Source organism: Apodemus sylvaticus, chromosome 2 (assembly GCF_947179515.1).
Source record: "Apodemus sylvaticus chromosome 2, mApoSyl1.1, whole genome shotgun sequence".
NCBI classification, from domain to species: domain Eukaryota; kingdom Metazoa; phylum Chordata; class Mammalia; order Rodentia; family Muridae; genus Apodemus; species Apodemus sylvaticus.
Genome location: NC_067473.1, coordinates 31868953 through 31896702, shown reverse-complemented (window position 1 = coordinate 31896702; position 27750 = coordinate 31868953). Strand labels below are relative to the sequence as shown.

At 39.1% G+C, this 27750-nt stretch overlaps 1 protein-coding gene across 1 annotated transcript in view; it reads left to right on the top strand.

The window, feature by feature from the left end:
- The window catches only part of Col28a1 (collagen type XXVIII alpha 1 chain), a 175086-nt gene that overhangs the window by 138958 nt on the left and 8378 nt on the right, over positions 1 to 27750 (top strand). Inside the window, exons 28-33 of the mRNA XM_052173229.1 lie at positions 2980 to 3048; positions 3503 to 3583; positions 5085 to 5120; positions 9654 to 9690; positions 11713 to 12261; positions 13610 to 13767. Of these exons, the coding sequence (XP_052029189.1) occupies positions 2980 to 3048; positions 3503 to 3583; positions 5085 to 5120; positions 9654 to 9690; positions 11713 to 12261; positions 13610 to 13767 (930 nt within the window). The remainder of the gene's footprint in view (positions 1 to 2979; positions 3049 to 3502; positions 3584 to 5084; positions 5121 to 9653; positions 9691 to 11712; positions 12262 to 13609; positions 13768 to 27750) is intronic.

The window sequence follows — 27750 nt, the reverse complement described above, 5'->3', positions numbered from 1 at the left end:
AGTTATACATAACATCTGGTATTCGCATCAGGAAAGGGTGTGCTGAGGTCCTGCCTCTTCCTAGGGATCCATTGTATCCTAGGACACTGAGCAGACAGGTCATGCAGACTACAAAGAGAATCATGACTTCACTTCCACAGAGGGGCTGGGAGGAGCTTCATACCTTCTTAACAATCATGCAAGGGTGATCAGTTCTCAGGCAATATGTCAGATCTCTACAGCAGGTATTGCAAAAGATGTCCAATAAAGGTTTATGACTTAATTGCCTTTAACAAATGACACATGGTTTCCCAACAAAGTGAAAAGCCATATCCTATGGGAAAACCTTTAAGAAATCAGAGGTAGCTGCATGTCCAGGATGTCCAGGAGCCTGAACTGACATGCTTTCTAATGAAAAGATTTTCTATATAGTCATTGTTTTTAAGAATGTTTTTTCATTTTTCCAATCTGAATAGAAACCAGAGGTCCATTTTACAGTTGAAATTGATTTGTTTCTCCTATGCCGAAGACATTTAGGAAAAAAACAACAAATTTTTTCTTTCTTAATTAGTAATACAAAACATTAAAAGATTTAGATATTTATGCATTATTCTTGTAATTTTTTCTATAAACAAATCATCTGAAAACTTAAAGCTATTCCTACCACTGATGGAAAAGTTGGCTTTGGAATGTGTTCATTTAATTGTATTTCCCAATAGACAACCATTCTTGCAGTCTTTCTGCTCTCTGGTGACATGGTGACATTCTTTCTTACATCCCAGAGTCACAGAAGGAAGTCTGATAGGTTTCATTCACCTCTGCTGAACTAAGGCAAAGGCTTGCTTATTAAAGACTTTTAGCCAGGTGATTTACTCTGAAAGTTTTAGGAAACCCTCCAGTGTTTAAAGAAAAACTACTGGTTATGAGGAAAAAAATCCTTTATGATATGGCATAATTTCCTTTATTAAAACTATTAATAGAATGCTTACATTAGGAACCAAATCAGTGTGGGTTCCTGGACATCCAGTACCTTGAATGTGATAACTGGTTTCTCAAAGCATTTCCTGTAGGATATAACTTTTCACTTTGTTGGGAAACTGTGTGTCATTTCTTAAAAGGCAATTAAGTCATAAACCTTTATTGGACATCTTTTGAAATACCTGCTGTAGAGATCTGACATATTTCCTGAGAAACGATCACCGTGCGTGGTTGTTGAGAAGGTAAGGAGCTCCTCCTGGGCCCCTTTGTCTGAGTGTAGATTTCCTTCCCAGCGATGGTTCCCCACCGCATCCTAGGATAGCAGCATGTTTTACTACCCATCCTCCTTTGGGATAGGGACAAAGCTAAGCATCAGTTTCCTTTAAATGTTCTTCCATGAACTTTTTGTCTCCACTGTACCTGGCCAGGGGTACTTCTGGACCTCTCGGCACAGATACCAGTGGTCTGAGGCATCGCCTCAATATGCCAAAGCCACCTTTTTACTGAGTATCTCATTGAATAAAGATGTCTTCATTCACATCCAAAAAACATCAGCAGAAGCAAGCTTACACTGTGTCCCAGACTAAACATTTACTATACGGATTTCTTTTTCCTTTTTAATTAAAACAAAGAGTAGTAGAATCTCAGGCAGTTGTCTCCCCAGGGTCCTCCAACATCTCTCGGTGGGATGGCTACCTATAGATGTTCAGTGATTTATAACCTCTAGATGAGGCTGAGATCCACTCTTCACTGGAAGCTATTTTCTGATAAGCATGAGGTTAGTCTGTGGTCTCTATGTTTCTGTGTACTTTCTATCATGGTACATATGTTATTTGGCTGGTACCAGTTTCTATGCAGAGTTCTTGGCCTCTCAGTATTTCCAGATTTCCCAGTGTGAAAAGGAAATTTGCTCTTGACTGTAAATAGAATGAAATGATTGGCTCCTGAAAAGATGGAGGAGGACCTCAGCCTCCCAAGGCTGCGTCATCTTAGGTGTGTCCAGAGCTTCCAGTACCACATAGGCATTCATTCCTGCTGGGCTCAATGTGACCCAGTATTAGGCTTGGCTCAAGAACACCAAGGTGACATTCAGGGAACAAGTCCTCAAATTTGGCCAGTCTAAGGAATTTGCTTATATAAAGCAAATGGAGTCAAGAGTATATGATTCTACACTTGCAGTTTATTCAAACAAAAAGGAATACCTAGAGTTCAGTCATACTGTGTAGTGAGAGACTGACTCAAGGCCACATGGACATTTGACCTCTCTCCCTTCACCCAAGATTCTCTAAGCTTGAGGTTGGGACTTGTGTTAGAACTTTTACTGTGCCCACTGATGATTCTCTTGGAGATGATTATGATACTTTTGAGAGCATGACAAAGGGAAATAAAATAGTCCTGAGAGTCTTTTGTACTTAACCACAGACAAATCACTAACAGAACCAGAATTAAGTGGGGATTTGGAACAAACTCCTAGCAGCATAGTCACTATGACTTTGTGATTTATTCGTGATTATTTACATTCCATATTCTAGTCTATGATATTGTTTGTGCCCTTGAATAGTTTTGGCAAGAGAGTCAGGGAGAGGGGGACAACCAAAATTAAGTCCTGCCTGTGGTCATAAATTATCAGAGATGAAACTAGCAGATTATAGTCAACTATATAAACAAATCCTTAGCTTTGAGAGGGATGCTGTTTTATTTTCTCTCCCCATTATTAATATAGGCTTTAAAACATATTATAAATATAGGAAAATACAAAGATAAACTAAAATATTATCTATTTGTGAGCAAGTATGCCTTTACCTTTAGATCTGTCAAGATAGAGGTGTCTATACCACAAGAATACTAGCAAACAAGGAAGCCTATGTCTCTTTTTCTGTATCTGTATTTATATTATCATTCTTCGAAATTAGGTAATGCTGTAATGCAGTTTAGGAGCTGCAAATGAGTTTCTAACTCCCTAAATATTTTGAGTTATTCTGATGAATTAATAAGAACACCTCTTTCTTCTATCTCATGTAGGGGGAACAAGGACCTCAAGGTTTCCCAGGGTCAAAGGGCACAGTGGGCCTTGGCCTCCCTGGTCAGAAGGTAAGTCTATCAGGATCTTAAGGAAATACTTAGGCTCAAAGTTTCAATTGCTTAGCCTTGATTTGGACAGAGACCTCATGTTTCTTGCCTGTCCCACCACACTAAGAAACCTACCTGTGATGGAATCTGATGTTATATTTTCCCTCATCCTTCAAAGACAGCCAATAAAAGAATAAATTCTTAGGACACATGTGTACGAGACACCAGAAATCTCAGGAACCTGGTAAATTATACAATAGTTGAGTTTCCCAAAGAGAGAGGGCTGATCAGAAGTTGTCTCAGTACCTCTTACGTGTAAATGGGTTTTTTCTCCTATGTGTATTTATGTCAACAGAATCCCAAGTCTTTAAGGGGATTTTAGCTGCAACAAGTTAAACCATAGGATTTTTTTTCCTGAAGCTTATTTGGCTTTAATGTTCACAGCCTAAAGTTCTCTTTTAATGAAATTATGCAGGGAGAGCATGGAGAACGGGGTGATGTGGGGAGGAAAGGCGAAAAGGGAGAAACCGGAGAGCCTGGATCTCCAGGAAAACAGGCAAGATGTGATTTTTCTTTCTTTTTCTTTCTTTTTTTAAATTTTCTTTCTTTTTTATTTTATTTTATTTTTATTTACATTGCAAATGATTTCCCCTTTTCTGGGTCCCCACTCTCCACAAGTCCCATAAGCCCTCTTCCGTCCCCCTATTCTTCCATCCACCCTTCCCACTTCCCTGTTCTGGAATTCCCCTATACCCTTGCACTGAGTCTTTCCAGAACCAGGGGCCACTCCTCCATTCTTTTTGGACATCACTTAATTTGTGGATTATGTCCTGGGTATTCAAAGTTTCTAGGCTAATATCCACTTATCAGTGAGTGCATACCATGATTGATCTTTTGAGACTGGGTTACCTCACTTAGTATGATGTTCTCCAGCTCCATCCATTTGTCTAAGAATTTCATGAGTTCATTGTTTCTAATGGCTGAATAGTACTCCATTGTGTAAATATACCACATTTTTTGTATCCATTCCTCCGTTTTTAAAATTTTCTATATTCTTTGTTTACATTCCAAATGATTTCCCCTTTCCCGGTTTCCCCCTCCCCATTGGTTTCATATGCCCTCTTCCTTCTGCCCATTTCCCAATCACCTCCTCCCATTTCCCTGTCCTGGTACTCCCTTACAATGCTGGATCAACTCTTTTCAGAACCAGGACCCTCTCCTTCCTTCTTCTTGGATATCATTTGATATGCTAACTGTGTCTTGAGCTTCTGAGCTAATTAATATCCACTTATCAGTGATTGCATTCCATGTGTATTTATTCTTTTGTGATTGGGTTACTTCACTTAGGATAATATTTTCCAGTTCCAAACATTTGCCTAAGAATTTCATGAATTCATTGTTTTTAATTGCTGAGTAGTATTCCATTATGTAAACATACCACATTTTCTTTGTGTATCCATTCCTCCATTGAGGGATATCTGGGTTCTTTCCAGCTTCTGGCTATTATAAATAAGGCTGCTATGAACATAGTAGAGCATGTGTCCTTATTGCATGCTGGGAATCCCCTGGGTATATGCCCAGGGGTGGTATAGCAGGGTCCTCTGGAAGTGTCATGTCCAGTTTTCTGAGGAACCGCCAGACTGATTTCCAAAGTGGTTGTATCATCTTGCAATCCCACCAGCAGTGGAGGAGTGTTCCTCTTCCTCCACATCCTTGCCAATACATGCTGTCTCCTGAGTTTTTAACCTTAGCCATTCTGACTGGTATGAGGTGAAATCTCAGGGTTGTTTTAATTTGCATTTCCCTAATGATTAATGATATTAAACATTTCTTAAGGTGCTTCTCAGCCATCCGAAGTTCTTCAGGTGTTTAGCTCTGTACCCCATTTTTTAATAGGATTATTTGGTTCTCTGGGGTCTAACTTCTTGAGTTCTTTGTATATATTGGATATTAGCCCTCTGTCAGATTTAGGGTTGGTGAAGATCACTGAAACTTTGGCTTTATCCTCTCAACGGGGTCCAGCCTAATCTGAATGTTACTCTTTTCCCACTAAGTAGGGATTACAAGGACCTAAAGGAGACCTGGGACTTACAGTGAGTATCTATTCTAGATGGTAATTGAAGGTGTTCATAATTGCCAAATTATTATGTTTATCTTGTATTCATCACAAAGCATGACTTTTGGGCTGTTTGGCTGTTCTGTTTAAATGGTGGTGCCTGCTGGCAGGCCAGAGTTGACTTCAGTGCATGAGATAATTGCATCTGGATGTGGGGATGGGGGACTAGAACTAGGAAGGCACACACAGCCAGATGTCAACAAGAGGGGATGCTCCTTTCTGGCCTGTCTTATTAATAATCAGGTTGCTATATTGGCAACAAGGAACTGATCTGCTTAAGCGAAGTGGCAGAGACCAAATGGGTTTTTATTTTGTGTGGCTTTTCTCACTAATATCAGGCTGGGGGCTCCTTTTTCTCAAGCTAGGTCCTTAAGGAAGTGCTGTGAAAGCAGTTATCTCAAAGCTGGGATTATGCTTATGAATGCATTTTTGCCAATCTGTTGAATCTCTACAAATGTTTTTCTACTGTTTTCATTTACTATGTTTTAAAAAAGATGATTTTTAAAATTCTAATGGGTAGGAAGGCTCTAGAATTTTCATAGCAAATTTAAACTCTTCCTTTCTAATTTGAAATCATTTCACTCCTTGGATGTTAGAAAAGGAGGCCTTTAGCTCTTTTTCCTTTTCCTTCAATTATCATCTGGGGATGCCAATCCTATGTACAGTGGCAGGAAAAACCTGGAAGAGAAGGGAGTCTGTCTGGTCATGGCCACAGCGTCTGTCTCTTGTCCCTTACCCCATTCAGATCCCCAAAGATATCTACAATGAAGAGTCATGTGTGCACATCTGCCTGCTAACAGTAGCAGAGTCTGTGTATGAAGAGCATTCCCCTGGTTTAATTCCTGCCTTCCTCTTCTACCATGGGGGTGGAGTAGAGCTCTTCTCTTTCATTTAGTCATCTGTACATTCATTTCACCATCATTCTTTGGGTATTCAATGTGGCCAGACTTACAGATATGCACATGAAATGGGAGGCTGTGGAAAATATGAGACTATATGTTCCTGCATTTGGGAGAAAGAGACTTAAGAAGTTCATCTACCATGTGATGAATATTCTCCTAAAAGTGTAGTGGGGAAGGCAGTCCAGAGGAAACAAAATGATATTGGTAATATTTGGGGCAAGAGAAACTATCTCTTGAACAGGTTTTGTTTTGTAAATTTATTCATTCTTTCACAGCGTCATGTAGGCTAATCTAGAGTGGGCTTCAGTGATATATCTATATCTATATCTCTATCTCTATCTTTATCTCTATCTCTATCTCTATCTCTATCTCTATCTCTATCTCTATCTCTATCTCTATATCTATATCTATATCTATATCTATATCTTTATCTATCTATATCTATCTATCTATCTATCTATCTATCTATCTATCTATCTATCTATCTATCTAGTAGATTTCTCTTACCACTTTCTGGTCAGCTGAACCCCTTCTCTCCAGAAACTCCCCTTTAAACTTCCATGTTGTGTGTGTGCATGCATGTGTGTGTGTGTGAATTTACTTATAATTGTTAACATGGCCATGGAAGAGAGGTTATTTACTGAGCATTGCTACTTTTCAGATACTTCTGATGGAAATAACCACCTGGGCCCCAGGAAGGCCTCGAGGCCTCCTCTGCCTCTCGCACTGTCTTAGTTAAGGTTTTGCTGCTGTGAAGAGACACCATAACCAATGAAAGTCTTATAAAGGACAACATTTAATTGGGGCTGGCTTATAGGTTCAGAGGTTCAGTACAGTATCATCAAGGATGGAACAAGGCAGTAACCAGAAAGGCATGGTGCAGGCAGAGCTGAGAGGTCTGCATCTTCATCTGAAGGCCGCCAGGAGAAGACTGGCTTCCAGTAAGCTAGGATAAGGATCTTAAAGCCCACACCCACAGTGACACACCTGTTCCAAAAAGGCTACACCTTCTCCAACAGAGCCACACCTTATAATAGTGCCACTCCCTAGGCTGAGCATATACACCACACCCACCCGATAAGTAATGGGCATGTCTTGTGCAGGTAGCCACAACTGCAGTGAGTTCATGAGTCCCACGCGGTGCCCAGGAGATCTTTTTATGGCGTTATCACCATATCTTTCAGCTATTATATTTTTGCTACTCTTTCTCATGCTATATTGTCTGAGCCTTTGGCAAGGAGATATAAATGTCCCACTTAGGCCTGGACACTCCATTATCACTTATCATTAGCACTTCAGCCAGTTATGCATTAATTATAGCATATATTTTTTTAAAGACTCAGTTCTGTCAACCTCTCCTCCCCTTTCAGTGTTGGGATTTCCTATTGTCTAAACTCAGGCTTCACTCAACAGGGGAGGTCAGCTGTTAACAGCAAGAGGGTATGTAATTTGAAACGCTAACTGAATAGCATAGTAAAATCATAGGGTAAGTGAAAATACACTGTTTTTGCTATGAATATTGAAAGCACCTTTTTAGATTGGGACAGATCCACTGGTTTGTAAAGGGCTAACATGGCCAGTGAGATGGCTCAGTGGATAATGGTGTTTGTTTCCTTATAGTGTAAGCCTAATGGCTGAGTTTGACTCCTACAACCTCCATAAGACTTTACATGCACACTGTAGCAAGCGCCATCCCCAAGTTTCTGTACCCCCATCTCCTTCTCTCTATGTCTCTCCCTATCTCTCTCTTTCACATACACATAAACAAAAAAGTAAAATAATAATAATAATAATTAATAATAATAAATTGAGAAAAACCAAAAGGCTGAGCATCCTTGTTGGGGCAAACTGGCTTGTGGTCCCTGTTTAAACAGTTACATGTACCACAGCATTTCTTAAGTCTGCCTATACTTTGGAGCCCTCCTTAGCGCACCAGAGCTGGCGTGGTCCAGCCATCTGAGCATCCTCAGGAGGATGTCCCAGAGATGCACCGAATTTATTGGGACTCAGTCACCCAGATCCTCCCAGCCTCTCTTCATAGCCCAGAACAAGCCCATAACCATCTGCTTCCATTTAAAAATCCCTCTTTCCCCACCACCTTCCCTTAGCTTCTTCTCAGCCCTATTTATTCACCATCTAGAATAATATTGTGTAGTAACAATAACCAATAACTGTGCCTGAAATCAAATGAGTTTCCAATTATTCAACTATTGGAGGTGCCAGTTCTTCCAACTTCTTTAAAACATAGCTTTGTACTGCTTATCAAAGAACCTTAAAGGTACCTTTGATGAAGCTTTCCAGGATAATTAATAATTATAATGAAAAACAAATTATAATAGAATATTGCAGAAAAAATGTAATCATAAAGCTTGATATGTGTATTTTTCCACACATGAAAAGTTAAATAGAAGCTCATGTGGTAGTATATCATGGGAGGGAGACTATAGATTCCAAGGTAGCCTGAGCTACTTAGTGAGAACTTGTTTCTGGTAAACCAGATGAAATACTTACATTTCTCCTTTCTAGATATATTTAAGATAAATATGTACACGTTTCTTTTCAACATATAGTCTAGTTTTAGATATATCAACTCTGAATGTAGAAAAGTATGGCAGTGTCTGAAGAGGGGAGACCATGGCTGACACCGTCCTCTGATATAACTTGATTAGTGAAACCTGGCATCCCATTGAGAAGAATCATTGTTTTTAATTTGTAATAAAACTGTTATTAGATGAAAATAACCTCACCGTCTCCATTAATGCTGCTGTTAAGTAAGCCGTGTCTCCAGTTACATATATTGTCTCTTCCCAACTCTGTCATTATTGATTTTGTTCTTTAAAGTTTAACTTTGCATCTGTTATGTTTTTCTTCTTTGGTTGATTCTGCTGTTCTTACCTGTTGAGATCTGTAGTTCTGGTGATTAACCCTTTCATCTCCTTGTCTTTAGCAAACACAGACTCTGGTCTCTGTCCTCTGTCTAATCACTTGTATGTAAGCAACAGCAACATTATGGCATTGGGAGACTGACTTGGAAGCCCGTTCCGGGCTGTTCTGATAGAGCAGACAGGCAACAGGACAGGAAGGGGCTTTTAGACACTTCATAAAGAATCAAAAAGAATAGCAGGAAGCCAAGGAAGGGGCTTTAAACTGAGTGTTGGAACAGAACAAGGATGAAGAATGGGGACTCTAGACCTCGGCATATGTCTTAGTGGCTAGCACACAGACTAAATCATTCTGCTGATTTGCAGCATCCTTGCAGAGACAGTACCTGGTAGGCTCAGACCTGTGCACATTCACCTCATATAATCTGCACCATCACCCCAAGACACAGAAACTGTTATGTCCTCTGATAGCCCGGGGCCCACAGCTGATGTGTACTGGAGTTACAAAAAGATCTGAAAGGCCAAGCTATTAAGTTTCACTATTCAGCCTCATTGGTGTATGACACAATATATCCAACTTTCACCTTCTGTGCTATTTGTTTCATTTTCTCCAATGAAGGAGTGAATCAAATGGTCCACTGACAGTTATAGGACAAATTGCTCATGATTGCAGGATACATGCTATACTCATATCTTTAATGCTAATACATTTTCCTTTTTCCCCAGAAAGAAGAAATTATCAAACTTATCATTGAGATATGTGGTAAGATTTAATTAGCAAGAAAGTGAAATGCCCTATGTAATATCAGCCCTACTGTGTGCTGTGTTGCTGAGCTAATGTGGATCATTCAGGAGATGTATGTTCATTGTTGGTGGGGAGATGAGAGTCTTATCTGAAAAGTCCGTGGAAAATGGAAAGGTGACAATAAGGGAGGCTGTAGGCACCATATAGGCAGCTATTCTCTTGTTTTGTTCAAGTCTGTCTGTACAGTGGGACACTCCAGGGTGTGGGTAGCAGGGAATTCATATGCACTGTGCTCATCCATAGTCAGTGGCTTATCTGAGTCTGGGAAGAGAACTGGCACCATGGAGATTTAGTTGCCGGAGCCACAGGCACCTGGAGTCTAAGTGACTGTCACATGCTTTCCTCTAAGCTCAGATTTCTTTCCAAAGTGAGTTTTGAATGTGATTTCTGCAACTGCATTCAATCTCACAGGCAGGAAGACATTCAGAAATCTAAATTCTTCCATGCCTGATACTTTAGACTTAGAGTTACCAGAGAGAGAGGGGATAAGGAAAAAGCTTAGCTAAAGGCGGAAGATGGATAGGATAATGTTGACTTCCCTGCTTGAAGCAGACGGAGACAAAATAGCACCTAGTCCCAGCAAGTCTTTGTCTCCTAAGAACCAGCTTGAGACCTCTGGTGATAGAACAATTTAGACATGGCTTCTGGATTAGATTTTTGGGGACCCCACCTATGAATGGTTTCTTACTGACCAGTATTTTCTGGAATCCTTCTTGCCAAAGGATTCATGGTATAGATGGACTGCTGGCCTCCTTGATAGCATGGAATTCATGGAAGTTGTAATAATCCTCCCGGGGGTGAAGGAGTCACCAGATAGAACAGTAGCTCTCATGTAGAGTCAGGGGCCCTAATCTTCTGGCCAACTAATGTCATTCATCCTGTCACTTTATCCATCTGTCATACAAGTGAACAAATCTCCAGTTTTACTTAAAGATATGGCTGACAGTTAAAATAGCAGCATTAGGATGTAAATTAAATATAAACTGTAGAATGAAGAAAACACACTCAGGTCAGTAATCACCTCTGGAGAGAGAGGAGAAACAAGGGTCCTAATACAGAGTAGGCTAAATTTTAAAAAGGGATATATATCTTAGATATATATATATATATAATGTTATATATGTATGTGTTTTGATTTTAATACATCCCAACCCAGTTTCCCCTCCATCTGCTCCTCCCAGTTCCTCCCCGGCCTCCTTCTCCCTCAGATCCATCCCTCCTCTGGTTCCCTTCAGAAAAGATCAGGGCTTTCTGGGATATGCACTGAGGATTTTACATTTTAACATAAGAAGTAGATATACAATTGTTTATTAGTTGCTACATTGTAATTTCACCCTTTTGTTGTGTGACACACAGGTTAGTGGGGAGATATAAACACATGTCTGTTCACCTAAGATAGGGAACCCATGACAGAGCAAAGTAACAATGTTACCAGACTCCAACTTGGTGAACCAATGAGTTTTTTTGGTCTGATTTTCAGGAGTATATGGGAAGGTACACTTACAGGAATATAAAAAAAAAATTAGCATTACCAGAAGACAAGCCTAGCATGGGTGCCTGCTGAAACAAAGCAAAGCAAAGCAAAACAACAAATCTAGAGCTGCTTCTTTACAGCAGCCCATTCTGCTTCTACATGAATCTGATAAACTTCAGTGACTTTCTGAGACTTGTGAATTGTTGATTTTCTCCTTTTAGTCCTTCATTTTAAGGAGATTTATTCTATGTTGCAATGCTCCAATTTGGGGAAAATTTCTACGAAACAACTCCTCTAAATATATATTATTTTTTAAAAGAGTAAAGCATGGAGTCCAGAGAGGAAAGAGGTATTAATCTGTTTCTGCTTAAACAGGAAAGGAAGCCCACATCTGAGGTCTTTGGTTCATTTCCAACCTTCTTGCCACTGTCTTATGGATATGATATTAATCTGTAATGGTTTATTTTTATTTCCTCAGTGTATCTATTTCTACATTCATCGTTTAGGTTGTGGGCCCAAATGCAAAGAGACTCCACTGGAGTTGGTGTTTGTTATTGACAGTTCAGAGAGTGTAGGACCAGAGAACTTTCAGATCATCCAAAGTTTTGTGAAGACATTGGCTGACCGGGTGGCCTTGGATCTTGGCACTGCCCGGATAGGCATAATTAACTATAGCCACAAGGTGGAGAAGGTGGCTAGCCTGAAGCAGTTTTCCAGCAAGGACGACTTCAAGCTGGTGGTGGACAACATGCAATATCTGGGGGAAGGCACCTATACAGCCACTGCTCTTCAAGCAGCTAATGACATGTTCAAGGAGGCAAGGCCAGGTGTAAAGAAGGTGGCCTTGGTGATCACTGATGGACAGACAGATTCCCGAGATAAAAAGAAGCTGGCAGATGTGGTGAAGGATGCCAATGACTCCAACGTGGAAATATTTGTAATTGGGGTGGTGAAGAAAGATGACCCCAACTTTGAAATTTTTCATAAAGAAATGAATCTCATTGCTACTGACGCAGAACATGTGTATCAGTTTGATGACTTCTTTACCCTGCAAGGTAAAGGTCGTCTGGCCTGGTGGAAAGGAATATATATATATTCATTCTTTTCAGTGTCACAGCACCTGCGGTCAGGGACTTTAAGACGATTCCGTCAACATTTAATTATAACCTATAAACTATAGAAGGTTATAAACCAAGTGTGATATCACTGATTGTAGAGGACACAATCCTGAACTTATTCATATGTAGTGAGTAAGTGCTCAGCTAGCTGTGGAGTTTAACTGGAGTTTTCATGCAGTAGATAGAAAGGAAGGGAAAGAATGGCACTTAGGATATTGTTGCCATTGATTGCTGTTCAAAAGTTCCCTGACTAGAACAAAGGATGTAGCAGCAAAATATAAACCCTAAAATTGAAAAGAAATAAAGAAAAAACTTGATAAGGTTATGGAAGTCTAAAGCAATGAGAAATGAAAGCAATCTAAAGCTATGAGAAATGAAAGCAACCAGGACCGGCGGTCATATTGGAGTTGCATACTTTATGCTAGCAATTTATCTTAAAGAATAACCTTTGGAAGTATGTCACTATGCTAACCTGGTTGGCATTCTTATAGTAAATATCTTTTCATATTGATTGATATTTACTAATGAGACAGACTAATACACTCGTTCATCTGCATTTCATCTAGGGCAATAGAGTTTCACAGTAAAAACATATTGGTATTGGTGGGAAAATGACCTATTTTGGCAAGGCCCAGACTTAGTTCTTTCTTGTCTACCAATCTGAGAATGGAGCCTTGTGTAGCTGGGAACTACCTCACTACCTCAGGCCCTTCCTACACCAAAACACTACTGGCCATAGGATAACTTACCATCCTCAGAACTTTTACTAATCTAGGGCTCCATTGTCTCAGTGTTCTCCTGGCTAATGGACAGGTTATCTGATATACTTGGTTTCATTAGGCTGTTTATGTGTTAGAATGATCGGAAGTGTCACACACTTGAGAAAATGGTTATATTTTAACAATTAAGGTTTTATCAACTTAATAAGAAAGTTTTTAATTTGTTACAACAATGATGGATGTATTTTTGGACAAACTGAGCTATTGTTAGCCCTAAAACCAGATCAATGACCTATTTTATATAGTAGTAAGAGGCTAGCACTTTTTACAGAATAGCACAGTGCACTGGTACTTTGCATAAATGGGCATTGGTGTTACTTATACCCGCTGTGCTATTGTGAAATATAAAAATGCTTCCTTCTGTAGTTAACTTGGCAGTGCTTTTCCAATAATGGGAGGTAGCTTGTTTTAAGGACAGAGCTGGTCTCCTTGAGGAGGTATTTAGTAAAGTTTCTCTGTTTCCACTAACCTCCTTTTCTGCCTTTTTTTCTTAAAAAAAAAAAAAGACACTCTGAAGCAAAAATTGTCTAAAAAAATTTGTGAAGATTTTGACTCCTATCTTATTCAAGTTTTTGGATCATCATCTTTTCAACCTGAATTTGGGGTGTCAGAACCAGAGGTCAGCATATCCACTCCAAAGCCTACAAAGGAAATTTCTAAGTTGGTGAGTATCTGTTGGCTCACTCCTTGAACTTAAAGGGTGTAGTTTGATATCAGACATTATCCCTGTTCTACGTGCATAGGATCAGCTGAGCTATGTATGGTTTTAGGTCCTTGGTTCCAAGCATTGCCACCTTGATGATAGATTTCCAATTCTGAAATAACCCTGGAGCTTATAACATGAATATGGGATTAATTTTTCCATATTTGATGATTTATTAAATATTGAAATGTTATATTTATATTATTCTATTACCATGGTTATAACCATGTACCCTGGAAGATTAGTGCTATATAAATTTACTCCCTTGTTAGGATTTGCAGATTCTATCTCTTCATTCATTCATTCATTGCTGCATCCAACTTATATCCTCTCAAGTTTCCCCAAAGTTTACATGTATGTCCTAGTGGCTACTTCCCATACTCCATACCATGTTCTTTCCCTTTGGGGTTTCTGTTTTTGTTCATGGAAAGAGAGGGATTGGAGTTGGGCGTAGTCATGGTACAAGGTGGGTACTCAGTATTGGAGCTCTCCAGTGAAGACAGGTGTCTTCTGGAGATAGAAACAAACAAGGCTGTCTTCTTTGCAAGTTCCTGGGAACTGACTAAACCAATCAGATCCAGGGAAAACTGAAGAGTCTCCCATAGTTACTTGTAAGTGTTGAATACAGTTTCTTCCTCACTATGGTCCCAAGTAAAGTTTGTCTAGACTGGCTTCTCCAACTTCTATGGACCTGGTTTAGGGAATGTGGTAAGAGTCATACTGTTATTCTTTAAGTTAAATGAAGTATCTATGCTGTTCTTTTATTGAAGCTGCATTAAGACCAGTCATCATTAGCATGTGTAACAAAATTCTAGTACCAGGATTTGATTAACTAGATAGTCTGGGACCTCAAGAGACATCAGGATCAGGACTCAGAGCCAGGTTTGTTGAGGAGTCAGACTTAGGATACCATTCCTAAGGGCACAGATTGCAGAATCCACTAGATTTTTATTCCTTATTCAGAAAGGGTTAGAAATCCTCTGACATGCTTCCATCTGTTGGAATATTGGCTCCAAATCAGTACTTCTATTAGAGCAATAGACTTAAACTGAATTGTTTTGAAATCCACACATATATTTATACCATCAGATGTAGACCAGATATCATCACATTAATCATCATATCTTAAATACTTTTGACAGACAGGCCATAGAATTTCTGTTTCAGATTTTCAGTTTTATCTTTGAGTTGCAAAGTAGTCGTAGGAATAATCAAGTGAATGCTCATGATTGTAATCTAATAAAATTTATTTAGCAAATGTCAGCTGGGTTTTGGCTCAGTGGTAGAGTGTGTTTTCAATCCCCAGCATTCAAAGCAAAGTGAAACTTATTTATAAAAGCTGGTGGAAACTAGGATTTTTTTGCCCACAGGGTTTGCCCTTTTAAAGTAAATTAGCGACAATACTGTATGACCAGGGACATATTCTTTTGCCACTGTAACTTGAAACTGTTGCAGTCTATGAGATCCATACTTGAGAACCACACAACTGTGTCTTATAATAAATGTTATAATCTTATAATGCTTTAAGGAAGTGGTCTTGGTCATTGTTCTGTTGCTGTGATAAGATGCTATGACCACAGCAAATCTTATAAAGGAAAGCATTTAATTGGGCCTGGCTTATAATGTCAGAGGTTTAGTTCATTATCAGCGTGGCGGGAAGCACAGCTGCATATGGACTCACATGGTGTTAGAGAGGAGCTGAGAGGTCTACATCTTGATCTACAGGCAGCATGAAAAGAGAGAAAGAGAGAGAGAGACAGAGAGTCAGAAACCATGACAGAGACAAAGACAAAGACAGAGAGACAGAGACAGACAGACAGACAGGGCCTGTCTTGAGCTTTTAAAACCTCAAAGTCCACCCCCAATGACATACTTCCTTCACCAAGGCCACACCAATTCCATCAAGGTCACACCTCCTAATCTCTATCAAGTAACTCTAGTCCCTAACAACCACGCATTCAAATTATGATCCTAAGATCCATGGAGCCCATTCTTATTCAAAGCACCACATAAGCATTTAAACTTTTGTTGCGCCATTCCCACGACTATCCTTGGTGGTACTTGTCCTGCCCTCTAAGCCATAATTCCTCTTTGTGTGACCTGTTACTTGGTTATCTAGCTGAACTATGTGAACAGTTTTCTGATAGGCATTTTGATGTTTTCTAAAGTCTTCTTTAAAAGAAACAAGTCCAGGTTTCATTCAGCAATATATGAACAGACCCTTTTATACTCCCTGAACCACACTTTGTTTATGTTAACACCAGTGATTCCCATTAGCATATATTGGAAATTTCCTGCCATCTTATGTGCTGGCTCTGATCCCATGTTTATTAGAAAGCTTGGAAAGTACCAGGATGTCATGATGATCTAAGAGTGGAAGCAGAGGGACGCGAAGCACAAGAAGTGGTAGAAATTAGTCTAGGAAGGGAAGTAGAAAATGTCTTGTCCTACAGAAGCTAAGGGTTAAAATAAGAAGGACTGGCTTAAATTAACATTTAATTTTCACTGTTCTGAAGACTGGAGAGTTTGAATCTGATGTTAGGCGACAGCTCACTTCTTGGCTTATAAGCAGACACTCCCTTGTTACACATGTGAATTCTGGAGGAAAACAGAATTTAGTTCGTAAAAGGAGGTGTTGTTGTTCTACTAATGGATTTATACTAGTAATTTCCTAAGGGGAGATTAGAAGGAAAGCTGATTTTAGCACAGGGATCATGTACAAAGGGTGGGGGTGAGCTCCAAAGCTCACACATGGCAATTCAAGAGACGAACCAGCTACAGTCAGGTACAAAGGCTAAGGTGTACAAATGGTAGAATGGGACTTTAAGAATGAATTATAAATGGTTTCATATGCCAAGGAGGTGGCAAGCAGTGTGTAAAACAAAGGTCATATGATGATTATTGGTTTGCAGAAAGAATAACTCTGGTGTGGAAGATAAGAGGAGAAGCGTGTGAGGAGGCTGGGATATGAGATGTGCAATAGTCTTGCTGAGAAGTTATGAGGTTATAAATAAGCTAAACAGGGACAGTAGACATAAAAAGAAGGTGGAGAGTGGGAAACTTTTTCTAGGTAGGATTAGTAGAATTTGGTGATTGGGTTGGAGGTTAGAACGGGGATAGGTTTTGGTGGGATCCTGAAGATTTGAACTTAGGGATAAGATAGCCTGAAATACCATAGACCACAATCAAGACTCCTACTGGTGGGAGAGCAGTTCCTTTTTAAAAGGAAGATAATGAGTTTGTTTTACCATGTTAAGTACTTTAGATGCATCCAAGGATAGGTTAATCCAAGAGTGAGGAACAATAAGGCCACATACCTTTGTTCTGGTATTCTAGGAATTCTGATCACCCAGAGAAACTAGTGGCTTTAACTGATCATGACAGATGAAACATTTTAGATAAGGGTGGGGGGTATGGAAGATCTGAAAGAATACATCTAAAATGGTTTGGATTTTTAAAACGCTGCTACATGGAGCAGAACTGAGTATTGGTTAACACTCAGGGGGACTGTGAGATAGTAGAAGGTTGCAATGAATTTGAACTTCGTTGAATGCCCCTGTATCCGTAGGCTTTCTTAGTAGAAAAATTTGTAGGCAACCAATTTCCCAGCAGGTATTTAGTCTGAGTAGACAACTATATCTTTATATTCAGTTTAACCCTTTGAGATATAAGAGCAATTTCAATGATTAAAGAAATGCAGAGAAATGCACATATGGACATGCACAGAAATGAAATGTTATTATAACTACATGTGTACATAAATAGTTATTGTTTTAGTCTCTGTTCTATTGCTGTGAATCAACACTATAAGCAATGTAATGCTTACAAAGCAAAGTAGTTACCTGGGACTTACTTACAATTTTAGAGGGTTAGTCTACAATCATCACAGTGGGAAGAAGACAGTCGTGGCACTGGAGCAGGGAGCTCTACCTTCTAATCCATAGGCAGCAGGCAGGGAGAAAGAGACTGAGTTTTGAATGAGCTTTTGAAATCTCAAAGTCCACCTCCAGTGATATACTGCCTTCAACAAGGCCATACCTGTTCATTCTTGTTAATTCTTTCCTAACTGTTCCACCAATTGGAGACCAAGCATTCAAACATATGAGACTACGGGGGCCATTCTCATTCAAAACACCCAGAAATCTTCTGTGCATGAGGATCTGTCTAGAGTAAGTATAGTTATAATATCCAAGTATCTAAAATAAAATGACTCAGTCAGAACACTTAGGTTCTCTAATCATTCCCAAGTCTTTTTAGGCTGCTTTGCAAAGTAGGTAAGTGCCCTACTTCCCTTTGTTTTGTGTGTGTCTTACTTCTGTCTTCATTTTCCTCTATTACTTCATTTGGGCACCCGCCATTCCTTCTTCCTTTTTTTTTTCTACTAAACTCTGTTCTTAGGGAATGAATTATACATACTTTAATGTGAAATCTAAGTTGATGGTGTCTACCTTAAAGAAAACCTAACCTTTTAAGCATTACATTTAACTATGGAAGGAGACTCAATCCTGATTTAGATGATATTCTCTAAATATCTGAGAAAAGGTCTGTTGAGAGACAAGGACAGTAGAAGGATCTCCTGGTCCTGGCAAACCTCTGCTGTTTCTCTTGTAAACCAGTCTAGGGGAGCTATTATGATTATCCACTTTATTCTGTCTCACTCCTTGGGAAATAATATATTTGCTCTTGTTATTCATGATACTTTATTATTAATAATTACACATGCATACATGTCTATGCTTTAGCTTTCTTATTGGATTAAAATCCCTTGAGGATACAATCTACATCTAATTAAACATTGTGCCCTGTACATGACTTAAATTTTTTTTTTATACATAGCAGACTGATGAAATATATTCTATGCCAGCTATTGGGTTAAAAGAAAAATCTGAAGATTTTCTTCAATGAAAAATACAAACTAAATTGTTACAAAAATTATAAAAATAATAAGATTTTAGGATCATAGTAGCATGAGGATTAAGACCAAAATTTTATTTGTTTTTTTTTTTAATACTCCCAGGGTTTCAGTATATGGTCCAGCTGTCCTGGAACTCATTGTGTAGACCAGCTGGATATGAACTCTACAGAGATCCTCCTGCCTTTGTCTGCAGAGTCCTGGGACTGAAAGCTTGTGTCACTATACCTTGCCTAACAATTATTAAATGGGAACTTAAAACTAAAAATCTTCTGCATAGCAAAGGACATGCTTTATGTGAAGAGGCAGCTTGTGGAATGGTTGAAATGCCTCTACCAGCCATCCATCTTCCAAAGAATTAATATCTAGAATACACAAAGAACACCCACAGTCAAGAAAACAAAAACTCAGTTTAAAAATAGAGTTCTTAAAAGATGAAACAAGTGACTGAGAAACATTTAAGAAATGTTCAAAATATTTAGCCATCAGGGAAATATAAATTAAAACTATTATAGAATTTCACCTTACTCTAGTCAAATAGCTAAGTTAAAAAAAGAAAGAAAGAGAGAAAGGAAGAAAATATGACAAATGCTGTCCTAAGATGTACAAAAAGGGGCACACACATTGACTGCTGATATGAGTACAAACTGGTGTAATCAGCATGGAACTTGATATAGAAATTCCTCAAAAATTCCAATATAGATCTACCATATGATTCAGCTATACCACCCCTTGGCATACACACAAAGAACTCTCTATATCTTACTATAGAGAAACCTGTTTATCCATGTTCATTGCCACCCTAGTCACACTAGCCAGAAAGTGGAAACAACCCAATGAATAGGATAATAAAAATGTGATCCATTCACACAGTGGATTATTATGCAGCTGTTAAGAAAAATGAAGTTTTCAGGTAAATGGATGGAGCTAGAAAGTATCATTCCGAGTGAGTAAACTGGGTCTTAACAGGACAAGCACCCCACATTTTCTTTTATTTTTAGACGTTAGCTTTGAGACTGCAGATATGTGTGTTTCAAAATTTGAATTCCCACAGAGGTCTGGAAATAAGCAAAGAGCCATGGGGGAGGGACTTGAGGTAGGGGAGATAGAACGGCTAAGAAAGAATAGTGGTTCATGAAAGGGTAAGTGGTGTGGGGATGGCAGAACAGGGGAGAAGAAAGAAACTGGATAAATAAGGACTTCAAAAATACTTGTGAAAACCTACTACTGTGGATGCTGCCTTAAAAAATTATCAACACTTCATATTGATCTATTCTTCCTGGTTTGGACAATTGGGTTAGAATTTCATGATATAAATGAGAAGGAGGCAGTGAAACCAATTAAATATCAATGTATCAGGTCCACAATTATGTCCAGTTAATGACCCATTACTTCTATAAGCATCTTCAACCCCTATGCAAAGTTACCTTTCACAATTCTAATGTATTAAATATGTGTGCATGCATAGGCACCAATCCATTCCAACCAGTTTCTTACAGACTTTTTCACAAATATAGTTTTCTTTTTGAAGAAGTAAAAAGGAATGAAACTTTTTTTTTTTTTAGTATTTTGAAAAATTCTTCCTCAACCACATATAACTTAGATAACTGACAGCCAGACCACTTCTTCCTTGAAGAAGGAGGATGTGGGGTTTCTGTACATAATGGTTTCCTAGCAACCACATGAGAGACTCAGCCAAACTAGTGTGGGATGAGCCCCAGGGGTAGCACTGTTACCTGCTAGAGGAGGTGTGGTGAAGGAAGTAGGGGAGAAAGTTTCCCTCTTCCTGACATCACCCTGACATCTTCAATGCAGCCTCCAGTCTATCTGAATCTCCCACACCAGTGCGCATTACAGCTCAGCATGTCTCCTGGGCCATCCTCTGCACCAGGTGAATGCTTCTTTCTCTAGTTCCCTCTCTCTGCTTATCACCTCATCAACCACCCAAATAAACCAGTGCTAAACCAGGCTCCAGTGGGAATCTGTGTTTGTTTTTTTAAGATAGGGCCTTATTTTTGTAGTCTGTGATGACCTGAAATTCACTATGTACCTGAGGCTGACCTCAAGTTCACAGCAATACTTTAGCCTCCTATGTGCTGCAATTACAGATTTGCAGCATGCCTAGCTTCTACTAGAATACTCTCAAAGAACTGCAGCCCTGATCAGGTTCAAACTTGGCACTGGACTTGAATGTGTGTTTCATCCCAGCCTCCGCTCTGACCTGAGACTATTCAATCCTCCACCTCTGTTCTTCAGTGATCCCTTCTACTTGGTCCAAGTTGAGGCCTGCCTTTTCCTCCCAAGTTGAGACCTCTAGCTCAGTAAATAGGTTTCAGATTTGCCCATCTTAAGAATAAGCAAAAGGCTGGAGAGGTGACACAGCAGTTAGGAGCACTGTCTGCTCTTCTGAAGGTCCTGAGTTCAAATCCCAGCAACCACATGGTGGCTCACAACCATTCATAATGAGATCTGACGCCCTCTTCTGGTGTATCTGAAGACAGCTTCAGTGTACTTACGTATAATAATAAATATATCTTTAAAAAACAAACAAAAAAGAATAAGCCAACTCTTTCTGAATTAATGCAGTTCTTTTGCTAATATCTCATTTAGATATCTTCTCATAATAAAATAATCCCCATTAGACTAATGTCTTCTTCTGTCTTTCTCTTGCTTTTTGGCCTTTTATTTTCTCTATGTCTTGATCTCTCCTACTCTTCATCCCCCCCCCCTTTCCTCTATTTCCCTTTCTTCCTCCCCTCACTCACCCCTAATTCTCTCTTACACCAATTCTCTCTCATCTCTCATCCTTTGTCTGTCTCACTGTAGTTGCTTTGTAGAAAATTCTCTGAAGTTAGGTTATAGCCTCCAATATGTCTGTACAGAAAGGCTACCAAGGACTGACTAGTCAAATGCTTACCTGACTTCTCATGTATATAACATTACAGCTACTGTCTGAAGTTGAATTCCCATCTCTCTGCCTACTCTTGAAGTGGTTCCTCTCTTTCTCTGTCTGCCTCTTTGTCTGTCTACCAAACATCACCCTCACCGAGCCTTTCTCCCTTTTCTTTCTCTTATGAATTCATTTGTATTTTCTTTGAATGCTCTATAGAAGTAAACTTATGTAGGTTACTTAATCATTTTATAGTGACAATGACCAAGTGCCCTATCTAAAGGCTATAATCAGAGGCACTGAAAACTTCAAGTGATAGCAAAGTGAGCTTATTGTTGTTTAGTTTCTCTGATTTGGGCAAAGTTAAGTTGGCTTCCTGAAATCAGAACTAATTATCTATAAATGGTCATGAATAAGTCATGTCTACATATATGTTCATATTGGCTAAATCCCAATTTACTTGTTTATAAAATAAAATTAATATTCTCAGTGTGGTAAAAAAAAGTCAAACCTCAGCAAAACCTATGAAACAGCTCATTATTAGCATAGGAAGTTGCTGGGTAGGGGCTGACTCTTGCTGCTGATGACTTATTACCCCTTAAATGAGAAATGTTCTGTCCTATAGGATAGTAAATAAGACAGCTGGAATATTGAAGACTGACCTAGAAGAAATATTGCAGAGTCAGAGAACTTGGTATTCTCAGTGCTGAAGAAGATATATACTTTATTTCCTCGATTCCAAAGTCTATATTTTCCCCCAGTTTTATAATTTTAATGTGGAGATGCTTCTATTTCATGTATGCTGTATTTCTAAAAGACTTCTAATTTTTTCGTGTGTATTAGTTCATGATGAATGACATTCTAAGTATGGGAGTCTTTAAGCTGAGTACAACCCTGTATTTCTACCTCTGTAAAAGGCCCAGTCAATCTGGGGAAGGAAGGTCCAAGCTCAAGGTGGTCTGGAAACCTTGAAATGCAAATAAATTTCAGTGTGTAGGTGCTGATGGGCCTCCAAAGAAGGAATAGCACGTGGGATAGTCCATCTTAGAGGACTCCAGTAATGCCAGAAACACACCTTTGAAGGTTTTGACTGTGGAGCCAGCATCTACCATGTGACCTACCATGCTGGGAAGTTCTAAGTTCAAAGCACTCAGTGTACTTACTTTTTTGAGGGGGGGGTAGATTTATTTATCTTATTATCTTATGTATAAGAGTGCTTTGCCTGCATATGTGTGTGTGTACCATGGAAATGCCTGGAGCCCTTGGAAATCAGAAGGCGGCATTGGATCCCCACATGACTGGAGTTGTAGATGGCTGTGAGCTGCCATGTGGGTGGTGGGAATTGAATCTAGGTCCTCGGTAAGAACAAGTACTTTTAGTCACAGAGCCAACCCTTCAGCTCCTCACTTCCTTTTGAACAGTATGATAGGGCAGAAATGGACAGACTGTGGGCAGGCTTAAGATTTCAGGTTTAAACGTAAATGGGATAAAAAAGAAGCAGAAACAAGTGCCTGTGTACTTACTCACTGACTAGCCAGTGTGCCTCACCTGTTGCTTTAGAGTCAGATACAGACTAAGCTCAACTCCTCTGAGCCGCCCCTCTGTCCCCTCTCCTGTAGCACTGACTGGCCTTTGGTCTGCTAGTTAGGTTTGGATTGCTTAAGATGACACTGTGTCTTCTCGACTCACGAGCGCTGTCTTCTTTTAGAATGTTCTTGACATCCCTAGAGAAATCGGATAACCTAATCACCTTTTGCTATTTCCCCTTTTGTATTAAATTCAACTTAACAATGTGTATGAGGAGAGTTTTCTAACTCATTGCGAATTTATTTATTTAATTTATTAAATTTTTTATTTGATATATTCTATATTTACATTTAGTCTATGAAAATAGAGAAGCAGAAAGGTCATCCTGAATCATGACAGAGACCCATTTTTTTATATTTATTTTCTATATTCTTTGTTTACAATCCAAAAGCTTTCCCCTTTCCCAGTCCCCGCCCCCCCCATATGTCCCATAAGTCCTCTTCTCTCCATCCATTCTCCTATATTTCCTCCTCCCTTTTCTCTGTCCTGGTACTCCCCTACAATGCTGGATCAAGCCTTTCCAGGATTAAGGCCCTCTTCTTCCTTCTTCATGGGGATCATTTGATATGCTAATTATATCTTCAGTATTCAGAGCTTCAGGGCTAATTACTATCCACTTATCAATGATTGCATTCCATGTGTATTCTTTTCTGATTGCGTTACCTTGCTTAGGATGATATTTTCCAGTTCCATCCATTTGCCTAAAAAATTTATGAATTCATTGTTTTTAATTGCTGAATAGTACTCCATTGTGTATATATACCACATTTTCTGTATCCATTCCTTCACTGAGGGATATCTGGGTTCTTTCCAGCTTCTGGCTATTATAAATAAGGCTGCTATGAACATAATGGAGCATGTATCCTTATTGCTTGCTGGGGAATTCTCTGGGTATATACCCAGGAGAGGTATAGCTGGATCCTCCGGAAGTGTCATGTCCAGTTTTCTGAGGAACCTCCAGACTGATTTCCATAGTGGTTGTACCATCTTACAATCCCACCAGCAGTGAAGGAATGTTCCTCTTTCTCCACATCCTTGCCAACACCTGCTGTCTCCTGAGCTTTTAACCTTAGCCATTCTGACTGGTGTGAGGTGAAATCTCAGGGTTGTTTTGATTTGCATTTCCCTAATGGCTAATGATGTTGAGCATTTCTTAAGGTGCTTCTCGGCCATCCAAATTTCTTCAGGTAAAAAATATTTGTTTAGGTCTGTATCCCATTTTTTAATAGGGTTATTTGGTTCCCTGGGGTCTAACTTCTGGAGTTCTTTGTATATATTGGATATTAGCCCTCTATCTGATGTAGGGTTGGTGAAGATCTTTTCCCAATTTGTTGGTTGCCATTTTGTCCTTTTGACAGTGTCCTTTGCCTTACAGAAACTTTGTAATTTTATGAAATCCCACTTGTCAATTCTTGATCTTAGAGCATAAGCTATTGGTGTTCTGTTCAGGAACTTTTCCCCTGTGCCTAGGTCCTCAAGGGTTTTCCCCAGTTTCTTTTCTATTAGTTTCAGTGTGTCTGGTTTTATGTGGAGATCCTTGATCAACTTGGAGTTGAGTTTAGTACAAGGAGATAAGAATGGATCAATTCACATTCTCCTGCATGCTGACCTCCAGTTGAACCAGCACCATTTGTTGAAAAGGCTATCTTTTTTCCACTGGATGTTTTTGGCTCCTTTGTCGAAGATCAAGTGATCATAGGTGTGTGGATTCATTTCTGGGTCTTCAATTCTATTCCATTGGTCCACTTGCCTGTCCCTGTGCCAATACCATGCAGTTTTTAACACTATTGCTCTGTAGTATTGCTTGAGGTCTGAAATACTAATTCCCCCAGAAGTTCTTTTACTGTTGAGAAGAGTTTTAACTATCCTGGGGTTTTTGTTATTCCAGATAAATTTGAGAATTGCTTTTTCTAACTCTGTGAAGAATTGAGTTGGGATTTTGATAGGGATTGCATTGAATATGTATATTGCTTTTGCCAAGATGGCCATTTTAACTATATTAATCTTGCCAATCCACGAGCATGGCAGATTTTTCCATTTTCTGAGGTCTTCTTCGATTTCCTTCTTCAGAGACCTGAAGTTCTTGTCATATAGATCTTTCACTTGTTTGGCTAGAGTCACACCAAGATACTTTATATTGTTTGTGGCTATTGTGAAGGGTGTCATTTCCCTAACTTCTTTCTCAGCCTGCATATCCTTTGAGTATAGGAAGGCAACTGATTTGCTTGAGTTGATTTTATAGCCTGCCACTTTGCTGAAGTTGTTTATCAGCTGTAGGAGTTCTCTGGTAGAATTTTTTGGGTCACTTAAGTATACTATCACGTTATCTGCAAATAGTGATAATTTTACTTCTTCCTTTCCAATTTGTATCCCCTTGACCTCCTTATGTTGTCTAATTGCTCTAGCTAGAACTTCAAGTACTATATTGAAAAGATATGGATAGAGAAGGCAGCCTTGTCTAGTCCCTGATTTTAGTGGGATTGCTTCAAGTTTCTCTCCATTTAGTTTGATATTGGTTACCGGTTTGTTGTATATTGCTTTAACTATGTTTAGGTATGGGCCTTGAATTTCTGTTCTTTCCAAGACTTTTAGCATAAAAGGATGCTGAATTTTGTCAAATGCTTTTTCAGCATCTAATGAAATGATCATATAGTTTTTTGTTCTTTGAGTTTGTTTATGTAGTGGATTGCATTGATGGATTTCCTTATATTGAACCATTCCTGCATCCCTGGGATGAAGCCTACTTGATCGTGGTGGATGATCATTTTGATGTGTTCTTGGATTCGGTTGGCAAGAATTTTATTGAGCAATTTTCCATCGATATTCATAAGGGAAATTGGCCTGAAGTTCTCTTTCTTTGTTGGATCTTTGTGTGGTGTTGGAATCAGTGTAATTGTGGCTTTGTAGAATGAGTTGGATAGTGTTCCTTCTGTTTCTATTTTGTGGAACAGTTTGAAGAGTATTGGTGTTAGGTCTTCTTTGAAGGTCCGATAGAATTCTGCACTGATGCCATCTGGTCCCATGCTTTTTTTGGTTGGGAGCTTTCTATGACCCCTTTAATTTCTTTAGGGGTTATGGGCCTGTTTAGATGATCTATTTGTTCCTGATTTAATTTTGGTGTTTGATATCTGTCTAGGAAATTGTCCATTTCCTCCAGATTCTCCAGTTATGTTGAGTATAGGCTTTGGTAGTAAGATCTGATGATTTTTTGAATTTCCTCAGTTTCTGTTGTTATATCTCCCTTTACATTTCTAATTTTTTTAATCTGGATACTGTCTCTGTGCCCTTTGGTTAGTCTGGCTAAGGGTTTATCTATCTTGTTGATTTTCTCAAAGAAGCAGCTCCTGGTTTTGTTGATTCTTTGTATGGGTCTCTTAGTTTCTACTTGATTGATTTCAGCCCTGAGTTTGATGATTTCCTGCCTTCTACTCCTCCTAGGTGAATTTGCTTCTTTTTGCTCCAGGGCTTTCAGGTGTGTCATTAAGCTGCTAGTGTATGCTCCCTCCATTTTCTTTTTGGAGGCACTCAGGGCTATGAGTTTTCCTCTTAGCACTGCTTTCATTGTGTCCCAAAGATTTGGGTATGATGTGCCTTCATTTTCATTAAATTCTAAAAAGTCTTTGATGAGAAGTCTGTTGTGATTCTGATAGTTCTGCCTTTATAAGTTACTTGCTCTTTTTCCCTTACTGCTTTTAATATTCTTTATTTGTTTAGTGAATTTGGTGTTTTGATTATTATGTGCTGGGAGGAGTTTCTGTCTGGTCCAGTCTTTCTGGAGTTCTGAAGGCTTCTTGTATGTTCATGGGCATCTCTTTCTTTAGATTAGGGAAGTTTTCTTCTATAATTTTGTTGAAGATATTCACTGGCCCTTTAAGATGTGAATCCTTGCTCTGGTCTATACCTATAATCCTTAGGTTTGGTCTTCTCTTTGTGTCCTGGAGTTCCTGTATTTTTGGTTTACCAGCTTTATGCAGTTTGCATTTTCTTTGACCGTTGAGCCAATGTTTTCTATGGTATCTTCAACACCTGAGGTTCTTTCTTCTATCTCTTGTATTCTATGACTCCTGAATTCTTTCCAAGGTTTTCTATCTCCAGAGATGTCTGTTTTACTTTGTGATTGCTTTATTGTTTCTGCTTCCACTTTTAGATCCTGGATGGTTTTGTTCAGTTCCTTCACTTGATTGTTTGTGTTTTCCTGTAATTCTTTAAGGGATTTTTGTCTTTCTTCTTTAAGGGCTTCTATCTGTTGACCCATGATCTCCTGTATTTCTTTAAGGGATTTTTGTGTTTTCTCTTTAAGGGATTTTTCCTGTTGACTAATGTTCTCCTGTATTTCTTTAATGGAGCTAGTTAAGTCTTTCTTGAAGCCCTCTATCAGCATCATGAGATAAGATTTTAAATCCAACTTTTGCTTTTCTGGTGTGTTGGGGTACCCGGGACTTGCTGTGGTGGGAGAACTGAGTTCTGATGTTGCCACGTGGCCTTGGTTCCTGTTGGTAGGGTTCTTGTGCTTGCCTTTCACCATCTGGTTATCTCTGGTGCTAGTTGATATTGT